The 21,432-nt window shown below is 33.6% G+C and overlaps 3 protein-coding genes and 2 non-coding genes across 5 annotated transcripts; all 5 read left to right on the top strand.

The window, feature by feature from the left end:
- Window positions 1–519: 519 nt before the first annotated feature.
- On the top strand, window positions 520–4,047 carry LOC112035920 (MYB-like transcription factor EOBII). The gene is made up of 3 exons (XM_024068747.2): window positions 520–701; window positions 824–953; window positions 3,591–4,047. The coding sequence occupies exons 1-3, from the start codon at window positions 560–562 to the stop codon at window positions 3,892–3,894; spliced, it is 576 nt and encodes a 191-aa protein (XP_023924515.2). The 5' UTR covers window positions 520–559; the 3' UTR covers window positions 3,895–4,047.
- A 6,069-nt stretch (window positions 4,048–10,116) lies between these two features.
- On the top strand, window positions 10,117–15,685 carry LOC112035922 (monodehydroascorbate reductase 4, peroxisomal). Its single transcript, XM_024068749.2, is given in 8 exon segments — window positions 10,117–10,371; window positions 11,872–11,923; window positions 13,100–13,180; window positions 13,332–13,376; window positions 13,379–13,449; window positions 13,900–14,119; window positions 14,317–14,435; window positions 14,748–15,685. Coding segments are annotated over 8 exon segments (1,428 nt in total). The 5' UTR covers window positions 10,117–10,251; the 3' UTR covers window positions 15,468–15,685.
- Window positions 15,686–16,909: 1,224 nt separating this feature from the next.
- On the top strand, window positions 16,910–16,981 carry TRNAH-GUG (transfer RNA histidin (anticodon GUG)). The gene has a single exon. It is a non-coding gene; the product is annotated as a tRNA-His (tRNA).
- Window positions 16,982–17,077: 96 nt separating this feature from the next.
- Window positions 17,078–17,149, top strand: TRNAP-UGG (transfer RNA proline (anticodon UGG)). The gene has a single exon. It is a non-coding gene; the product is annotated as a tRNA-Pro (tRNA).
- Window positions 17,150–17,236: 87 nt separating this feature from the next.
- Window positions 17,237–18,153, top strand: LOC111985663 (large ribosomal subunit protein bL12c). Its single transcript, XM_024017317.2, has one exon. It carries the CDS (start codon window positions 17,370–17,372, stop codon window positions 17,913–17,915), a length of 546 nt encoding a protein of 181 aa, XP_023873085.1. The 5' UTR covers window positions 17,237–17,369; the 3' UTR covers window positions 17,916–18,153.
- Window positions 18,154–21,432: the final 3,279 nt, after the last annotated feature.

Below are 21,432 nucleotides of genomic sequence, written 5' to 3'. Positions count from 1 at the left end.
TTTTGTAGTTGTCCTCCTTTTTTTTTTTTTTTTTTTTTTTTTTTTTTTTTTCAAGATANAAAAAAAGTTATTCAAACATTTATTTATTATACTATTTAAGTAACACCAATCATATTAGTGCCACATCAGTTTGTAAGATTTTTGTCGTAAAATTTGTATTAGTTTTAGCATTTTTCATTTACTTAATGGAGATTGAAATTCTAATCTAGTTTAATCTAAGTTTATATATGTGTAAAGCTCCTTCTTGAAGACTTAAACCTCAACCCTTACTTCTTACACCCCACAAGCACTTATATTTGTAAAGTGACCACTGTACCAAAGGTGTGCGGTGGTTTGTCTTTCTTTTAGATATGAAGTGATTAGATATAATTTATTATAAGATTACGGTTAATTGAGGCCCCTCAAAGAGAATTTCCTGGTTCTGTGACTGGTCTTTAGGCTTTTTCTATAAAAACCCAAGCTACTCCCATTATCTCATTAGCTTCCTCCACATCTCTCTCTCTCTCTCTCTCTCTCTCTCTCTCTCTCTCTCTCTTTCTCTCACCCACCCCACAAAAAAATGGAAAGGAATAAACTATGCAATTCATCCCAAGATGCTGAAGTGAGAAAAGGGCCATGGACAATTGAAGAAGATATGATTCTGATCAATTATATTGCAAACCATGGTGAAGGTGTATGGAATACCCTAGCCAAATCTGCGGGTAATATTCCCTTCACCTACCAATATCTTTGTAAAAAGCAAACAAAAATAAATCATTTTTTTTAGTAGTAACCTTGGTGATGATTTATATAAACTTATGTTAACGTACAAGATTCTTGCTAGGTCTTAAACGAACCGGAAAGAGCTGCCGGCTCAGATGGCTGAACTATCTGCGACCTGACGTTCGAAGAGGCAATATTACAGCTGAGGAAGAGCTCTTGATTGTGGAATTGCATGCTAAGTGGGGAAACAGGTACAATAATTCATCACTTTAATTTATATTCTATAGGAATAATCAGTTTTATCTTAAAATTTATAACCTATAGACTATATATACTCATCAAAATAGTAGTTTTGACTAGGAAAAAATACACTTATGTGAGAGAGAGAGAGTGAGAGAGTCATGATCACCACAAAGAGTGCATATATGTTCACCTGATCAAGCCCTTTGCAAGATTGGTTCTTGAATTTCATGGCTTTCAAGCTGGTTTTGATTTCGTATATATGTTTATATCATCCACTATATAGATGTTTTCATCAATTAGAAGGATGATATAGGATCGTACTTTAAAAAGGTACGTGTTTTTTTTTTTTTTTTCAGCAATTTTCTCTGATAGGTGTATATGATGGAGCTGGGGCATATGAAATCTTTTCCAGATCCTCCAAGCAGTACTAGTACAAATAGCATGTCCTTAGGTCCCCCATCTCGAGCTAGGCATCCAAAAAACCTTTTGTTTTCTTCATTTTTTTGAATTTCCTTCAGCGCTCCTTTTTATCAAGTTGATCATATTTCTAAATCCTTTATATCTAATCCAAGTCTGACCCTTTTATGAAATCTAAAAATGGTTTTGTAAAAGAGCAAGGCTTGTGCAGAATTATTTGATTTTTGTAGTGTGCCATAATCATGCGGTTGCGATACTAACTGGGGATAAGGAGCATAGAGGATGATCCATATCCCCACTCCATGGTACAAATTTAATTCGTACTTACTAATTATTTACAACTCAAAAAAAAAAAAAATGTAAAACATAAAAGGGTTATAAATTATATATCTAAGATCCCTATATCATATGAGGGATATTCTTTGCCAATATTTTTTTTTTTTTTTTTTTTTTCAAAATTCCAAATATCTTTTATGTGTAAATATATAGGGCACGTTGAGCAATACAATTTTCCATTTTAAGCTGAACTCATACCAATTGGTCACATGTAAACCCTACCTACCTCTTAGGAGAAAGAGACATTTTCTGAAGTAGACATAAAACACATTGCTTTGGCACTTCATAGATATGGCCTGGCCCCCATATAATTTAAGTCATGCATTCCTAAAAGGAGGGCTGCAATGCTTTCATGAATCAGCATGTGGACAAAGTGTTATCATTATTTCATGGTTATTGCTAGGACAATAATACTGTTTTGAAGCCTCTTTCTCAAATATTTTTCCTAATTTCCTTAAAATATTTTATGAAACAGTTCTATGAGGTTATCTTCTCTCTCACTATGTAGGATTCACATGTCTATGAGTCCCTCAAAATACAATTCTATGAGATTATCTTCTCATAGTGTATGGAGCCCACATATCTCTCTACAAGTCTCGCGTGTTATGTGAGAGTGACTTTTTAGAACAATTCTATAAAATAATTTCTTTTCCCATCTCTAAAAATAGAGAAGGTAAATAAGTATTATAAACTCTAAAGTGTAGTGTAGGATGGTTTAATTTAATTATAGGCAAACCAAACCAAATGAAAGCTACATAAAAAAAAATAAAAAATAAAAATAAAACATGAAAATTTTTCCTCACTAAATACTAATAAAAAGAATAAGAGAGATATCGGAGGCATTCAGTACGTAACTTGATCAATGATTGATGAGCCCTACTTACCCTAAATAAAAAAAATGGGCAAGACTTAAGTACAGCACTTAGGTACTGTTTCTTAGATTCTAATCTTAAAATTCTTTTATGTGAATTTTTTTTAATGGGATAGAAGTATATTTTTTAGATAAGTATCCGTGTGGCAGAATATTAAAAGAAGAATTTAAGGAACAGAATTTAAAGTATTGTACCTAAGTTTTGTCCTAAAAAAATATATTAATTAGCCCTAGCCTCAAGCAAGGCATCCGCTCCATTCCAAAACCTTGATGATCTAACATTAAATTGTCCTTATATAAAGTCCAGCATATGGACGACTTCGATTTTGGACCATGGAACATGGCTTGGAGTAAGTCACTATAATGACCTAAATGTTTTCTCTCTCTCTCCCCCACATTTATTAGTTATGGTATATGGTAGGTTGCATTTTTACGTTGCTATCTTTGACATTTAGTTCTAGAAAGTAGAAACAACATGCATTGGAAAGTAATATTATATATATATATATATATATTTCTTCTATATTATATTTAAAATTCTGTACATACTTATTTTGTCAGTTACTACCGCCGGTGCCCAACAAATAATGATGGTCTGTTAATAATGGCAGCCTTGTATCTAGGCGGCTATATTGCTTTAATTGATAAATTTTGACTTATTTGTCAAATTAAAATGGAAATATGAAAGTTACACATGGACAATGTGAATAGCACTCATCTTATAAACTATCTTTATCGGTCAGCATATCCATCCACTCCTTGTCTCATTAAATAGTCGACATCTTTTATATGATACTTTGATCTTTCTTATACCTTTTGTTAATTCAAGACTTTGCTGAGTTCTAGACAAAGCTGATGTTTTGTGGGAATTTGAAAAGGGAATTGTAAAGAATCTTGTAACTTAACTGATATTCTTGGTGTTTCAAATTGTAATATCTAGAGTTTAAACCTCTCTATCATGATATAATCATCTAATTATCCCAAAAAATAATTTTCTTTTACAAATTATTTACTAAATCAGGTGGTCCAAAATCGCAAAGCATCTGCCTGGAAGAACTGACAATGAAATAAAGAATTACTGGAGGACTAGAATCCAAAAGCATATTAAGCAAGCAGAGAATTTACAGGGACAGACTTCTGAGGTCAATGACCAAGCAAGTTCAAGCCAAGCGTCTGGCATGGCTGAACCTATGGATGTCTACTCTCCACCATTATACCAAAGAACAATGGAGCCTATTCAAGTCCCTTTACCCACTCCTGAATCAAATGAAACCTTTTGGAGCATGGAAGACATCTGGTCCATGCAACTATTTAATGGGGATTAAATACAAGGATATACTTATAATATATGATTTCTAAAATTCTAAACGATATTATATATTAATTAAAGGCTTGTCTATAGTTTGAACTTCAGTACTTAAGGTATGCTAATATATAATTATGGCTTGTAATAGGATCTTATACTCCTCTCAATTTCTTACTATAGTAAAATAAGTAATTGGTTGGCTTATTATCTCTTTGATAAAAGAATACAACACAATTGAAGGAACTCAATCCAAGACTTGATTGTCAAATCTTGGTAGATATCAAATGTGATGTCCCTTTCTCAATCTTTAGTACCCTAGAAAGTCATTCATACATATGATATCCTTTCTGTTATTATCTATCAGTTGATGCTAACCCCTGAATCCTAATTATTAGCTTGCTTAGCTAACCTAGAATTTATGTGATTGCTTATTAATGGATTGAAATTGATTTATCAGCCTTGATAAGGTTCAATTGATGGGAAGGCTCTTTAAAATAAGAGACATGTAGTTTATGTAGCTCATCATACTATTATGATATTATCATAATTGTCACATACACAAATACACACATATAAAAGTGTGCATGGAAACCACACAACTAGCTAGTTTGGGTTTGAATTGGCTTCTGTCTATGCACAAAATGCTTGAGAATTTAGGAAAGAAAAAGTTTGAGTTTCGAGATTAATAGCATATTATAATTATTGATTAAAAAAAAACTAGCTAGCTTGGTTTTGACGTTTGAACGAAATCTATATGAATTTCATGATTTAATATTTTGCTTAATATAATTTCTAAAATATTGATTAAAACTTTCCTAAACGTTTGGTACATTTCAAATAATATCCGGTGGATCTTCTAGATTCCGGGGTTTACATATGAATAGATGCTCCATTTTGATTTCTAATTTGGGAGAGAGAGAATAGCTAAGATATCTTAGAGCTTAAAGCTGGTTTCCAATAAAGAGTGATATTCATGCATGCGTATGAAGTTAGGAGGCATGGACATGCATAAACACACCGTTATACATGCCCATACCCATTAATACCAAACTGAAGCCATAGGGAATTTGACACGTACATAGAAATGCAAAATAGCTATAGATGTCATGTTCCATCTATGCTTTTCATGAATTAATAATCCATTTTTGTGTATAGTCATGCAGAATGAAGCATGACGTTAGCCTAACTCTAACAAGTACCAATAACTACAAGGAAGTCTTCACGTAGGTGTCCTTCTGGTACCATACATACTGATCATAACTTTAATACGCATATTGCAGTTCCTGTTTATCGTTTTTACATGGGTTCATAATTTATTTTTAACCATCCACGATTAAGCGTAAAAATTATGTCGATAGATTTTCTCTTTTTATAACTAAATTCACACATACTCGAGAAATTTTAGTTATTAAGAAATGTCAAAAGCAATAAGCATAGCATTTCTACAAATTACCTCACCAAATGCCATGAGTTTCATGTGCCTCAACCACAATGCTTGGTATTTTTTTTTTTCGTCATCATACATGTAAAAAAGTTAGGCCCTTTGATGACATTGGAATAGCATTTGCAGTGAATACTGTGTAACTCTTACTACAAACGCTATTGAGTGATTCTCAAGCCCCATTTCCTCGGATTTTGCATTGTCTTTATATGGGAAAAGGAAAAGAAAGATGACAATTGTTGTGGGTTTTCATTGTCATATATATACATATATATACACACACGGAGCGAGGATCTCCATCTTTGAGCCACTCAGTTTTTTATTTTGTTTTTTTCAATCACATGTTTCATGTGGAAAAATAGTCTTCATGTGCAAGATAAGGAAAATTCACATGACGGGGTCGGCCACATGCATGAGTACCCATATTAAAAGTGTAGGAAAATGATGAAAAACAAGTACCCACTAGGCTTCATTTATCATAATCACTTTTTGGTTTGCTCTGTTATTTTAAAAGAATTCCACTGTGAATTTGGCTCCCGTTCAATATTTTAGTGTATTGAATATGACACATGTTTAAAAATGATTACGTGTAACTTTTGTGTTCGCCTCTAATGCGCTAAAATATTAGAGAGAAGTTTAAGTCTTTTAATCTAACATATCGATAATAATGGAAAATGTTACTAATGGTGACATCCATTTTGATGTTAATTGTTGCAATTTGATTATTGTTCGCCATAAGATTTGATTGTAGACAAGTCATGATAATGAGTAGTCAATGCTCCAACAGGTAATTTTAACCATAGTGTGATCGATGACCCTTCATAAACACATGAAGGTGATGATTAAATTATCTGTAAGATGAAAATACTTATTCCACAAGAAAGATCACTCTTATTATTAATGTACAAATGAGATGTTTCAAGGAGTTTGGAAACCTTTTGTGTTGTATTAATACTATTTCCACATGCATGTGCATGTGTGTAGTGTGACAGCTTGAAATTGAGAATTCTATCCTTCATAATCTTTGATTTTCCTTTTCATATTTCTCAACCTATTCCCTATATGTAATTGGAAAATTAGAACCTAATGAAAGAGACGCCACGAAATATAAGATACTTTACCTCATTCATTCTTGATTACCTTCCAATATTTTGGAAGAAACATTGGGGAGTTCGGTATATATTGTCCACTACTAAAGAACATTAGCTTAGAATCCTCCAGAATTTTTAAATTACTTGCCAAAGAAAAGTACAAACAGCTACATAGACGGGTGGAGGGGGATAGAGTTTCATTTTTATTATCAATATATATTTTTTTCTACATCAAAAATTTATAAAGTCATATTTCCCAAGGTGTTGAGTAAAAAGTTTTCATGTCTAAAAAAGAACTCAAATAATTATTAGTATTTTTTTTAAAAAAAAATTCTTATAGTTTAACTACTACAGTTGGCACCTCCTAATATTTGTAAGATATACAAAGTTCAAATCACTATTTTTACCGTTGTAATTATCGGATTATAAAAAATAAATAAATACAAAACTTGGACTAACTTTACTTTGACTAAAATAGTTGACTTAGAAAATATCTGAAATATGGGCAGCATCATCAAGTCCTCAACAAAACTCGGGAACAATTCTTAATTAAAATAAATAAATAGATAAATAAAATCTAGGAAATTAAAATCCCATTATCATGAAAACAAAAATGTATTAAAAAAATCTAAAGTGGTTAGTCCATTAACTAAGGAAAATTATTGAATATTCTGGAATACTATAAATGCGTACTCTATCCTCTCACATGATTTGTGAGTTCCACCATAAATTTAATTAGTGAAACTCATAGTTATGTGAGAGAAGGAAATACGCATTTATAGTACTCTGGGAATTGTGGGTCACTAAATCGCCTCCTCCATTAATTTTCCACCATCAGATTTTTAGAGAGACAGGGAGAGTCTTTTTTTTTTTTTTTTCCTTCTAATAAACCTCCGATTAACAAATTTCATTTATGCCTAGATTGCCCTAAGAATTTTCTTTAATCACATCAATATATTGGGGTTTTTGAGCATTGTACACATCTATAAGTTTGCTTAAATAATCAAAATGATAGGAAAATAATTATCTAATCTCAATAATAAAATGTAAAAGAAAAAAATTTAGTCAATATTGATCAATTTTCATATTTATTTTGTTTACTTTCATACTAATTAATTATTTAATTGGTTATTACTTCATCCTAATCTAACCTTTGGTCTGATGACTTCAAGACCTTGAACACATTCTCTTTCTAGCTTATTTAACGATTCAATTTTTTAAACCATATATAGTATGAGGAGGATAGGAATAAAAAAAAGTATTTGGAAAACACTATAATTTAAAGACATATAGTTTCAAAAGTAACAAACTCTAATATTTCAAATAGTAAGAAATTAAATTGTATAATTTCAGAAGTAACCAATTAAATTTTAAGATTTGAAAAAATATATCAAATTGATTAAATTTCAACCCATTTAAATATGAATTAAATAAAACATAATACCCAAATTAGAGATCACAAACAAAGACATACAGAAAATCAATTGGAGATGTGAGATTGTGGAAAGCACTCACTCACAAGTCACAACAGCTTTGGCTAAAGCTCCAATAAAAAGATTTCCGCATAACGAATAAAAAAAAAAAATCACTTCCAACAAAACAAGATCATTAAAAACAAACTATAACACTTTATTTTATGGGGAATATTCCCCCATTCAAAATCTCTTATTCTCTTTAATTTTTAGTCAAATATTACGTGATTTATATGGATTTTTTTTTTTTTAAGATCATTAGATTTTTTTTAAAAAAATAAATTATTTGTGTCACTTTTGCTTTAAAATTAGAGAAAATTGAAAATTTTTAAATGGGAAATGTTTTTATCACATGGGCCTCATCCCCCATAGTTATACAACAAAACATTTCCAATCATGTACGAAAGACAATAAAACGTTCCGTTTGTATTGTGTTCCTGTCTCGTATACATAAAATGCAATTTATGCCAAATTTCAATCCGTATTTCGCAGTATATATAAAAACAATAAACACTTATATACAATCTTATCTCTATTAGCATTTTTATTCAATTTTCAGCAGGTCACTACTTTCTGTTGGTAGCAATAACAATATGTTTATGTTATATGGTAGTTGATTCTATGTATTGGCAACAATGATCAGTAATGCAAAGCAGTGCTAGATGATAGAATCTTATATATTAAGCTGAACTGTGCTGTGAAGCAAGTTAAGAATCAAGCTCTTAGACATGTCGTGAAGAGTGTAGTGTGCATCATGCATGTCATTTGTCCTAACAAGCTTAGGATAGCTGGAAGTTGCAAGCCATATCAATTACTGGTTGTAATTAGTGGTTAGTTACTGTTTCACACTCCTGAATGTAAAATGTTTCACACAATGTCCATACTTTTAAGTCATGTATCCACATTTTACACATGATATAAGAGAATATAAACATGATGTGAAAGAGTGTGAACACTTTTGAATACGAAAGAATTAATAAAACCCTTGTCTTTTGTTTTATATTTTACCCTGTGTTGCATTTAGAAAGAATAATCTCTATTTCTTTGGCCAGAATCTAATTTCTTTTTTCATTCATGCATACATTAAGTCAATGACTCTATGTAGAAAAAAATAGTAAACCAATGTCAAATGCTAATTAAATAAACCAAATCTCACGGCCTTTTCTTGGATGGAACCCTAGAACCATTCTTAAGGAGAGGAGGTTAAGGTTTCTAGCTTTTAGGGTGGCTGGCAGCTAGGGAGGTTACGTTAGAGACTCTCATCTCATGCCTACATAAAAAATACTATATAAGTTCTATAATCTATGATTCTATATAATCCACAGAATTTCTCCCTTAATGGACTGCCCACATTAGCACCATTTTGGGTTTCGATGGGCCCAACTTATATGGCCCAATACTAGTATGAAAGCTTTATAGTACTTTAGTTTGTTTGCTTTCTTTTTCCCCAAGAAGGCAAGAATTGGAGCTTGGATAAGTTCAACAAGAATGGGTGTGTGGTGGAGGTGTGAAGCCTCATCCACATTTATTTTCTCCGGTAAAGGAAGCCTCATCCACAATTCAGTTACACAAGGCCTTAAATGTATATCGAAAAATGCTATGTCTACGATATTTTTACGATACTTTCACAACAATTTATAAATAGCAGGTTATTATTAGCAGGTTACTGATAGGCTAAAAAATAATTTTAGTGGAGAATTCAAATTATAACTGATAATAATTTATTATTTATAATTTGTTGTGAAAATAATATAAACCTAAAACTTTATATATATATATATATATATATTACTGTAGGATGTAATCAAATGTTCCACTTTATTCATCACCTCCAACTCCTAGTCGATCCTCATATGCTCAATCACATCATCATCGTCCCAATTCCCAACAAAATCAACCATCCATTATCCCATCACTAAATCCAAACGTGTCACCACATGACTGGCTAGATCCACCTTCAGCTGGTCCCACATCCACATAATCACCCTTCTGATTCTGAGCCTCACTCACAAAAACACAACCATAACAAAACCTGTCCTAACCCCAAGTCCACAAAAATGGAATTTCCAAATCGAAACCTGATAATCCATTAATGTTTTTCAAAACGTGTCCCCACCTTGATTGGTCAGCATTTTAATACACCATACATCTGGAACTGGAAGCACAGAAGATAAAAGGGCAGTATGGTAAATTAGATATTGTCAACATCATAGAAATTTTGGATTAAATATTGGTTTTTTGTTTTCTTGTGTGTGTGGACATATGTTTTGTGTGTCTTCAAAGCAAGCGCTACCCAAAAGTAAAAATTCAACACCCTCAAATACAAAACAATAAACAAGAAGATACACAGTGAGTTTCAAAGAGAGAGAGAAATGGGAAGGGCATTTACGTATGTGATTCTTGGAGGAGGAGTGGCAGCTGGGTATGCAGCTCTTGAATTCACAAAGAGGGGAGTCTCTCAAGGTGAACTCTGCATAATCTCTGAAGAACCAGTAAGCTATTTCTCTCTCTCTCTCTCTCTCTCTCTCTCGTTTATTTCATGTCTTTGAAAGTTTCATTGGGTTCATGTCTTTAATGTGATGAACCCTTTAGTTTCTAAGGAAAAAGAATGAGAATTGACTAGTCACCCTTCAAGAAGAAGAGCAGAAAGGGAAATTTGAGAAAGAAAGTGAGAAATTTGCTGTCTTATTTCTTCAATGCTAAAGTGCTATGGAAGACAAGTATTTGTACAGGTTTCTTGTAAATCTTATTAGCCTTGCAATCTTACAACTAACTAAGTATTTAACTAACTTGACTATTCTTGATTATGAGGCTAACTTTGTGATTACAAGAATTACACCTATAGTTAATGTTTGGGCTCATTACATTTAATGGGTAATCATTATTTTGATTTAGTTGTGTGTGTTCTTATTGTGTTCCCATATTTGGTTTATAATATAGTATAGTTTGTTTATATGGCTTTGTGTGAAATATAAATGTGATTAAAGAATAAATTTTTATTATGAGTTTTAGAGGGGGCGTTTGTTGATTCTTTTTATCATATTGTTGAGTAATTTGAAGAGCAAGAGTCTCGTATTATTTTATCATGTTCTATTTGCTAAATGCTATTAGCTGATTGGGTATTTGGAATTGTGAACTTCCAAATCCAATATATGCTTTAATACATCCAGGGCACGTATATTTCAAATTTAACCATAAATTGCTGCTTTATTTGTTTCTTCAAGCAATAGTGCTAATATTTCAATTGAATTGCAAGTTGCTTAATGAGTATGCGTAGTATAATTCACTCAAAAACACAAGAGGGATGTCATTTTCAAATATTATGTAGCTGACAGCTTTCATGATAAGGGTCTGCAAGGATAATCTGAATCTCATTAGTAAACTGTCATTCTCCTTTTCCATTCTAGAAGGCCTTTTCGTTTTGGTTTAATTCATAATTTGGTAAAAGTGATAAATTTATAGCTTTGTACAAGCAATAATTTAGTGAAAAGTGCTTGTGGCAAGACTGATGGTCCTGATTTATCTAAATTTTTAATGATCAATTGAACATTGGGGTACTCTACTATATAATGTAGAAGAAGAGATATTACTATCTATTGGTGCATTTTAACAGTACCAGCAATTTTCAACAGGTCCTTTGATTGGATTGGATATCATGTGTAATGGTATTTGTGAGAACTGTATTTATGCCATATAAATTTGATAGATATTATGTGTATTGGTATTTGTGAGAACTATATATATGTAGTATTGAGAGTGCAGTGTGAGTTGGATGGAGAGATTTGTGATAACTGTTTGCTAGGGACAGAGCAATACACAGAAACGTATAAACCTCATTCGTTGCAGTAGATGATAGTTGTAAAATACCAGATATTGAATTCCTCATGTCTCTTTTTTTTTTTTTTTGTTTGAGTTGTTTATTGGATATGAGTTACATTTGTTAAGAAAAATGTTGTCATTTTAAGTGTAATTTTCTGCCACATTTCTTTTAGGTTGCACCTTATGAGAGACCTGCATTAAGCAAAGGCTTTTTACTTCCTGAAGGTATGCATTCTCATTATAACACTTTGTGAACTCACTGTTTTCTTTAGTATTTTCTATCACTAATATTTGATGATTCTTACTAGCGAAGATGAAATCTGCATTTGTTAATAAATAATGTTTTTGGAACTTTGTCATTTGTTAATAAAATTTCAAGAGAAATTTTATTAATCAATCAAAGTGTCTCCTTAGGAGTTCAATCTGTGCTTATATATACTATGACTTAATGCTAGTTGACTTGGGAAAGCCCAATTATTGAATTACAAAAATACCATTGAGTATAGGAAATTAATAAAATAACCTAATTAACTGCTAAGACTTAAAATAAAATACAATTGACTTCCAAAATTAAATAAAACTAAGCTTTACTAAATATTTATTTGCATTTCCTGCATCAAGGTCTCCTCATAAATTTTAGTCGGTCAGTCATGTATATCTGAAATGCTTTCAGTACCTTCATGTTAACTAGTTTGATTGGGTGTTCTGTCAGGGTTCAGATATGTGGCCTGTGATTTTTCATTTTTACCCTCAATTTCACCATAGTTAACCATGAATTGAATCATTCTGTTGGGCAAAGACAAATTTCTGTGTAGCACAAACCACAAATCTAAGAAAAACCAGAAGCATCCATAATCTCTAAAAAATTACTTTTTTGTGATTGCACACATACATTCTTGAAAAAGGTTTCAATAATATTTTTTGTGAATTATCCTTGTTTCCCTGCTTAGGGTATGACTGCATGATGTTTAGAACTTTCATATATGCATATGGATGGCAAAGAATCTTATCTATTTTATGTTAAATTTTGGCTTCTTTTGCCTTATTAGGTGCAGAACCTTGTAGCTAAATTTTTTGCACATAAATTTTGGAATTTCTTCTGTAATTCTTAGTCAATTTTTTAAAATAAATTTTAATCTGTAATAGTTAAATCAACCTTAAGAATTGGTTGAACCCATCAAAATTTTGCTATGTTGGTATCTGGACATCGCTATGAATGCCTCAAGGGTGAGGAATCTGGAGTTCATGTGTAGCACTTTGGCTGGGGTGGGAATTAATTTATTTCTAATGTTCTCAATTGATAGGCAAATGTTGATTATTTCTTGCTTGATTTCCCCCTTTTTCTTTTGTCCTTCCTGCTAAAAATATGAATTGGTTACTGAATTAAGTTTAAACATGCAGCTCGTGCACGGCTTCCATCATTTCATACATGTGTTGGTGATAATGAGGAAAGGTTAACTCCAAAGTGGTATAAGGAACATGGTAATCATGATCTCATCCTCTGCTCTTTTTAATCACAGATGCTAATGAGAAATGTACCAAGTAGCATGACCTTTCTGTGGATATTTGTTACTTTTGGTGTATGTTTCTGCACAATATTTAGCATTTATTTGGAATTTGGCTCTTTCCATAGGAATTGAGTTAGTTCTTGGAACGCGTGTCAAGTCTGCTGATGTAAGGCGAAGACACTATTAACAGCAACTGGGGAGACTATAAGTTACAAGATTCTTCTTGTTGCTACAGGTGCTCGGGTATTGGAACTATTCTAATACTTCTCTTGCTTTTAGTACTCAGTTGTTCTTAATAATACTGATAATGATTAAAAGAAGTTTACACATAAAAAGGGGAATATTTTTGCTTGGGAAAGTGACAGATTTGATAATGACATTGTTTTCCTTTGTATTTAGTAACAGTTGTGACATCAATATCACTTCTCTAGGACAAATATGAAATTGGAATTATAAGATGTACTAGACCTAAACAAACACTGACACAGTTTTTTGGGGGTTAATTTTTCACAATTTTGGTCCTTTTGTTATAAGTAAGACATTATGTCAAAATAATTTATTATAATTTTATCAAAATAGTAAGAATGTGTGTAAAAGTGTTTGGCCTATCAAATTTTCAGAAGTCCTGAAGTTTATTAAAATACAAATGGGAGTGGCTTTCTCCCTTTCATTGATTGTCTGAGTTGAATATAGGCTTTGAAGCTTGAAGAATTTGGAGTGACTGGATCAGATGCTGAAAATGTGTGCTATCTACGAGATTTGGCTGATGCAAATAGAATTTTTGATGCAATGCAATCCTGTCCTGGTGGGAATGCTATTGTCATTGGTGGCGGCTACATTGGAATGGAGTGCGCTGCATCTTTGGTGATAAATAAAATAAATGTAACCATGGTTTTCCCAGAAGCACATTGCAGTAAGTGCTTCTGTTCTGATGTCTTTATATATATATATATATATATTGAATGAATCTGTCCATGGGATATCTAAAAATGTTGTCAAATATAATTTTATTCATTTTTTGTCATACCTTTAAAAAAAGAAAATTAAGATGACTGAATATTTATGAGATTTTCTGTTCTATTTTTTTGTCTTTTCGTTTCTTATGTGCAGTGGCTCGTTTATTTACTCCCAAGATTGCAAGTTATTATGAAGATTATTATAAATCTAAAGGAGTAACTTTTATTAAAGGAACTATCTTGTCATCATTTGATATCGACTCTGATGGGAAGGTAAATCTTATGCTGCTATAAAAGGATTTCTTTTGGGTTCATTGGTAGTACAGCAATATGGACAAGAAGTCCTCATGTTAGGAATGTGCAAGGATTAATACCGTTAACGAATTTTTATAATTACCCAAATTAAGTAAACTGGCTTCAAGTTGCTATAATAGGATGTCTATGGTCATTTCTTAAAAAATAATACCAATAAAGATTTCCTTCTTTTTTATTCAAAAGATAAGAAGTATTATTATCCTACAAGCATATTGATATTAGTGGTCCATCAGTTTGATCTCCAAAGTGACCTGATCAACTCCTTTACAGGTCACTGCTGTCAATCTTAGAGATGGAAGTCTGCTACCTGCAGACATGGTTGTTGTTGGTATAGGAATCCGCCCAAACACAGGCTTGTTTGAAGGCCAACTAACTTTGGAGAAGGGTGGGATCAAAGTAAATGGAAAGTTGCAGTCAAGTAATAGCTCAATCTATGCAATAGGTGATGTTGCAGCATTTCCAGTTAAACTATTTGGTGAATCCCGTAGACTTGAACACGTGGACTCAGCTCGAAGGTCTGCAAGACATGCTGTTTCTGCAATAATGGAACCAGAAAAAACGGGTGAATTTGACTACTTACCATTTTTTTACTCCAGAGTCTTCACAATGTCTTGGCAGTTTTATGGGGACAATGTAGGGGAAGTAGTCCACTATGGGGATTTCTCAGGAAATACAATTGGTGCATATTGGGTAAGCAAGGGTTACCTTGTTGGATCTTTCCTGGAAGGTGGAACCAAAGAAGAGTATGAGGCTATAGCCAAGACCACCAGGCTCAAGCCAGCAATTGAAGACCTGGGTGAGTTGGAAAGGCAGGGTTTGGGCTTTGCATTGACAGTTAGTCAGAAGCCGCTGTCATCACCACCTGTTGAAGTAAAAGGTCTTGTTCTGGAGAGACCAATATATGCTTTGCATGCAACTGCTGGTGTCATTGTGGCTGCTTCAATAGCTGCATTTGCATACTGGTATGGGAGGAGGCGCAGAAGGTGGTAAGAAACTGTTTTGGGAGTGGGGTTGTAGTAGCTGAAGGCTATTGGTGTTGCTCATATGAATTTGTGTAATCATGTTGTAGCATTGATAGGGATAGGAGATTTTTGATTCTTAATCATAGGAGATGACTTTTATCTGATCTAAAGTATAGTTCCACGATATTATTCAATACAGAATCTATATATTCATAGAAAAATTGTTGAGAACTCTCATTTCAATGATGTTTCTACCCTCTTAAGACCTGTTTGGAATCTTTGGATTGGCCCCTCTACTCCCCCTCCCTCCCCCTTAATCCAAAAAAACCATTAATGACCAGTAGTTTGCACTTTTTAGTGGTCGAGGGAAAGAAGCAGCGTGGCTAATTACAGTTTCATCAAGCAAAAGCATCCTGCTTAACATAGTAATGAATGTGACACATATGGAACTGAGTATTGACAAATTCCTTTTTTATGTAACTATTCCAAAATATCTATCTTGTAAAATGATTCCAATTGACAGCAATCATGCATTACTTTTCTAGTTCTTAAATTTGATCTTGGATATTGCTTGATGTATTTTATTTCTTTTCTAAGTGATTATTAAGTTGAAAGTTATTATAAAATTAAAATGTTGGATGAATTTGAGTGTTGCGTTTGTAATGAGCTCCTGAATTTGATGAGAGCTGGATTATTTCCTATAAATCTTGGAAGTTAGGTAATTTCTTTGCTATTCCACTACACTAATAGGATAGGACTTCAATCGGCTTTGGTTATCTATAAACTTGCAAGAGGGTTGCACGATTCATGTTTGCTTACATAATACTTGCTGAATTTTTATTTATTTATTTTATATAATAATAAAAAAAATTTAAAATATAATTATGCACTGGTGCAGTAATTAACTTGGGAAACAAATACAATTAATGGTAGCGTGCCATTTTAAATGGCTTTTTTTAAAAAAAAAAATTATAATAAAAAATAAAAACCCCGGAAGGTTAACCAGTTCCATGTGCTAAAAATCAGTCAATTCAAAAAGAAAGCATCTTTAGTTCTTCACCTAATAATAACAAAAAAAAAAAAAAAATCCTATTTTACAGTTATATAGACAACACTCCTCTTAACATATACGTACACACACGTGGATATCATAATACTACTTTCATAATTAGGTAAACTGGGTTCAATGTTAAGTTGTACTGAATCCTTGGAATAACGAACATGTTTACTTTTGGTCATATGTTATTATCTTAATGAATCCAGTGCAATGAATCAAGCCAAGTCATAAAAGATTAACTTTTCTCCCCATTTCTTTTCCTTTAAGATTAATTTTTCTTCTCTTTTTTTCCTTTTTTGTGTTTGTTTCTCAAGGAAAAAAAAAAAAAAAAACATATTTCCTTTTTATTTAAAATATAAGGGAAAACAATTTTACACACTTGGATATTACAGAAATAACGAGAAAACAAACTTGTGGCTGTAGTTTAGTGGTAAGAATTCCACGTTGTGGCCGTGGAGACCTGGGCTCGAATCCCAGCAGCCACACAACGCTCATTTTTAACCTTTTAATTTTCAAACGAATCAAAAACTTAACAGATTAATAAGTATTGTAATTACTTTACAGCAGAATATATCACACGAGGGCATTTGGTCTAGTGGTATGATTCTCGCTTTGGGTGCGAGAGGTCCCGAGTTCGATTCTCGGAATGCCCCTATCATTTCCCTAATATTTTTTTTCCTCCAAGGGCAATCCGTCAACCAAAAAAATTAATACAAAAACCCAAACCCAAACCCAAAACTCCTCTTCATCACTGATTACTCTCACGACCTATTTTTTATATCACTCCATTGATCCATTACCTTATCCTATCTTCTCTCTTCTTCAAAACTCTCTCTCTCCCTCACTCTTCCCTTCAATTTTCAGTATTCACAAATGGCCACAAACACTCTCTCCACAATCTCCCTCGCACTCCGTTCCCCCTCTCATCCTTCGCCCGCTCCAAAACCCAATTTCCTCCACTTCCCCACCGTTAAACCCACCTACCGTCGTCTCACCCACTTCCGTCCCATCTCCGCCGTGTCCGCCCCAGAAAAGATCGAAGAGCTTGGCGCCCAAATCTCCCTCCTCACTCTCGAAGAAGCCAAGATCTTGGTCGACTACCTGCAAGATAAGCTCGGCGTCTCCGCCGCCTCCTACGCCCCAGTAGCCGTTGCCGGAGCCGCCGTCGCCGGAGCTGACGCGGGACCCGCCGTTGTCGAAGAGAAGACCGAGTTCGACGTGGTTATCGAGGATGTCCCCAGCAGTTCGAGGATTTCGGTGATTAAGGCGGTGAGGGCGTTGACGAGCTTGGCTTTGAAGGAGGCTAAGGAGTTGATTGAAGGGTTGCCTAAGAAGTTTAAGGAAGGGGTTTCTAAAGATGAGGCTGAGGAGGCCAAGAAGCAGCTCGAGGAAGCTGGAGCTAAGATTGCTATTGTGTAATTTGAATTTGATTTTGATTTTGGGGTTTCTAATGGTTAATTTGTGTTTTTGGGTTTAGTTTGTAGTTGGGTTTTGGTGGTACAGTGAAATGTGATTGATGTTCATGAATGAATTTCGCAAATTTAGTGGTTTATTTTTTTGTTTTTTCTTTTTGGTTGCACTCATTGTGTTTGTTGTAATGCCACAAAGAATGTGATAGACAAAGAGGAGCTTGTGCAACGATAGTGCATTTTATAGACTTGTGTTGTGGTTTTACACTTACTTATGGTAGTGTTCATTGAATTGGATAAGACTTGAAAAAGATAGCAATTTGCGATTAGTTGAGTTGGGACTTGGGAGGGATTTCATGAGTGAATTTCCTGACTTGGTTGTCCCTATTTTGAAGGGTAATGCTTCTTGTTACTTGTTTTAGTTGTTTTTAGTTGCACCTGTTTTGTTTGTTTTATTGCAACAGAGGAGGATGTTGAACAGATGAGGTTTGTGGAATGGGCTGCATTTCTAGATTGGTAGTTTTTTATGTGTGCTTTAGTAGTGTTCATTGAATTGGACAATGAAGAAAATCTAAAAAAGTGCAATCTCATTTTTATATGTAAGAAAATAGTTGAATATGCCTTTTCCAATATAATTCATATATGAAAACTGCAGCATTTCTATACGGAGAGAGAGAGGGTATCATGCTTCTAGGAAATACTTTTGTGGGAAAATGGAACTCAGATTGGAGCCTCATGGAGTCATGGACACCCATGACTTGGATCCGAACCAACCCTTTTATCAAAGAGATAAAGATGTAACAAAAATAGCAAGTTGCTTTTATCAAAAACTTGTGATGAAAAACTAATACTCATTAATTAGAAATCAAGATACAGAGTTTGTATATATATGTACAGAGAAGAAGAAAACTATTAAAGAAACAAACTAACTTTAACACGTGCTGTTCAAGTTCTATAACTAACATTTACACGTGCTAAATAATAACAGTAACTAACACTAACTACAGGTCATTTTGGTGCTTTAAGCTATAGTCACTGTCGTTTAGCTTCATCTCTGTTCTGCAATTACCCTTGCTACCTCTATCTTCTTCTGTCAAGCCAATCCGCCCTTGCTTTAGCTTATTATCTTCATTCTGATACTCCCCCTCAAGGGTAACTTTTGAATGTATATTAATCATTCCCATTTTGCAAATAAGACTTGAAAACTGATTAAAATTCAATGCTTTAGTCAACAAATCTGCAAGCTGACAATGAGTTCTAACATGATTCAATTTAATGACCTTCTCTAACACTTTGTCTCTAACTTCATGACAGTCTATCTCAATATGCTTGGTCCTTTCATGAAACACTGGATTTGATCCAATGCACAAGGCTGCCTCACTATCACAAAACAGCAAGGCTTCCCTTTTATGTTCAACACCAATATCTTTAAGGAAATACAGTATCCACACTATCTCATTGGTAGCCACTGCCATTGCTCTATACTATGCTTCTACCGAGGACCTAGACACTATAGATTGTTTCTTTGATTTCCATGAGACCAAGGAATCCCCAATGAAAATGCTATAACCTGTGACAGACCTTCTAGTGTCAGGACAAGCAGCCCAATCAGAATCTATGAAACCCTTTACATGCAACTCTGTCCTAGCTGAAAACAAGATATCCTTCCCTGGTTCATTCTTCAAATACTGTAGAACTTTATGCATTGCATCCAGATGTGGCTTCGTTGGCTTGGCCATGTATTGACTCAACCTATGGATAACATAAGTGATGTTTGGCCTAGTGATAGTCAAGTACAACAGCTTCCCAATAAGCCTTCTGTAAGCACTTGGATCTTTGAGCTCTTCCCCTTCATACTTACTTAAATTCACATTTTGCTCCATTGGTGTCTTAGCTGGTTTACCCCTTAACAAACCAGCATCATTCAACACTTCTAAAGTGTACTTCCTTTGACAAAGTGATATACCCTTATCTAACCTTGCAATCTCCAAACCAAGGAAATACCTCAAATCACCTAAATCTATCAATTTAAACCTCTGATCTAGTAATACCTTAAACTAATCCACCTCCCTTTTGTCATTACATGCTATTAAAACATCATCCACATAGATCAATAAAACCATGAAACAATGACCCTTTTGTCTAGTAAAGAGGGAATAGTCTGCTTTGGATTGCTTAAAGCCCAACTGAACCAAGGTTGTAGAAAATTTGGCAAACCATTGCCTAGAAGCTTGCTTAAGCCCATAAAGAGACTTGTTCAACTTATAAACCATCTCCCCTTGGCTTTAAAACCCTGGTGGAAGAGACATGTAAACCTCCTTAGACAAATCCTCATGTAGAAAAGCATTATTGACATCAAGTTGCCCAAGATACCAACCCTTCACAGCAGCCATAGCCAAGAGGCATTTAACAGAAACCATTTTGTCAACAGGTGAGAAAGTTTCATTATAATCAACCCCTTCCTTCTGTGTGAAACCTTTAGCAACTAACCTAGCCTTATACCTTTCAATGGAACCATTAGACTTGTACTTGATTTTATAAACCCACTTACAACTAATGGGATTTTTATTGGCAGGCAAAGGTGTCAAAATCCAAGTGTGATTGGCCTCTAGAGCTGCTATTTCAACAGCCATGGCCTCTTGCCATTTAGGATAAAAAACAGCTTGATAATAATATAAGGGCTCAGCAATAGAAGAGATGGAACTACAAAAATGCTTATAAGAAGGAGAAAGAGAGTGATAAGAAAGATGAGAAGATAAAGGATGGGAAGTACCTGTCTGGAGAAGATTAGTAGTGGGAAATAAGGATACTTAATTACAGTGATAGGCTTGGAGGTAGGAAGGTTGTTTATGAATCCTAACAGATCTTTTGAGAGGGATAGGATCAACCAAAGGCTCAGGTGGTTCAACAAGAACATCTTGTAAGAATTCATCATCAAGATTAGTGTGAACTTGAAGAATAGAATCACTAACATGATAAGATGAAAGAGGAATAGTAGGTAAAGTGGATGAAGGAAGAATAGGATCAAAAGAATCAAAAGAAACAAAAGAAGAACAAGGTAAAGGAATGGACTGAGAAGGCAAAGAAGAACAAGAATCAGATTTATAAGGAAACACGGACTCATGAAATACAACATCCCTGGAGATGAAGACAGAATGAGAATGGAGATCAAACACCTTATAACCCTTCACATTAAAAGGGTAACCAAGAAAAACACATCTCCTTGCTTTAGGAGAAAACTTAGTCCTAGTGTGAGCAACAGTAGATGCATAACATTCACAATTAAAAACTCTCAAATGATCATAAGAATGAGGTTGTTTAAAAAGAAGCTCATAAGATGTTTTATTATTCAGTAAAGATAATGGTAATTTGTTAATCAAATAGGCAACTGTTAGAATGCAATCACCCCAAAAATAAATGGGAATATTAGACTGAAAATGGAGAGTTCTAACTATGGACAACAAATGTGGGTGCACAATGTCATTAGAACTATAGAAATCTGGCATGTTAAATTCCATAGCATTATC

This window comes from Quercus suber, unplaced genomic scaffold (genome assembly GCF_002906115.3).
Source record: "Quercus suber isolate HL8 unplaced genomic scaffold, Cork oak 2.0 scaffold_6, whole genome shotgun sequence".
Classification (NCBI taxonomy): domain Eukaryota; kingdom Viridiplantae; phylum Streptophyta; class Magnoliopsida; order Fagales; family Fagaceae; genus Quercus; species Quercus suber.
Note: the sequence above shows the minus strand (reverse complement) of the source record. Positions and strands in the feature narration are given on the sequence as shown.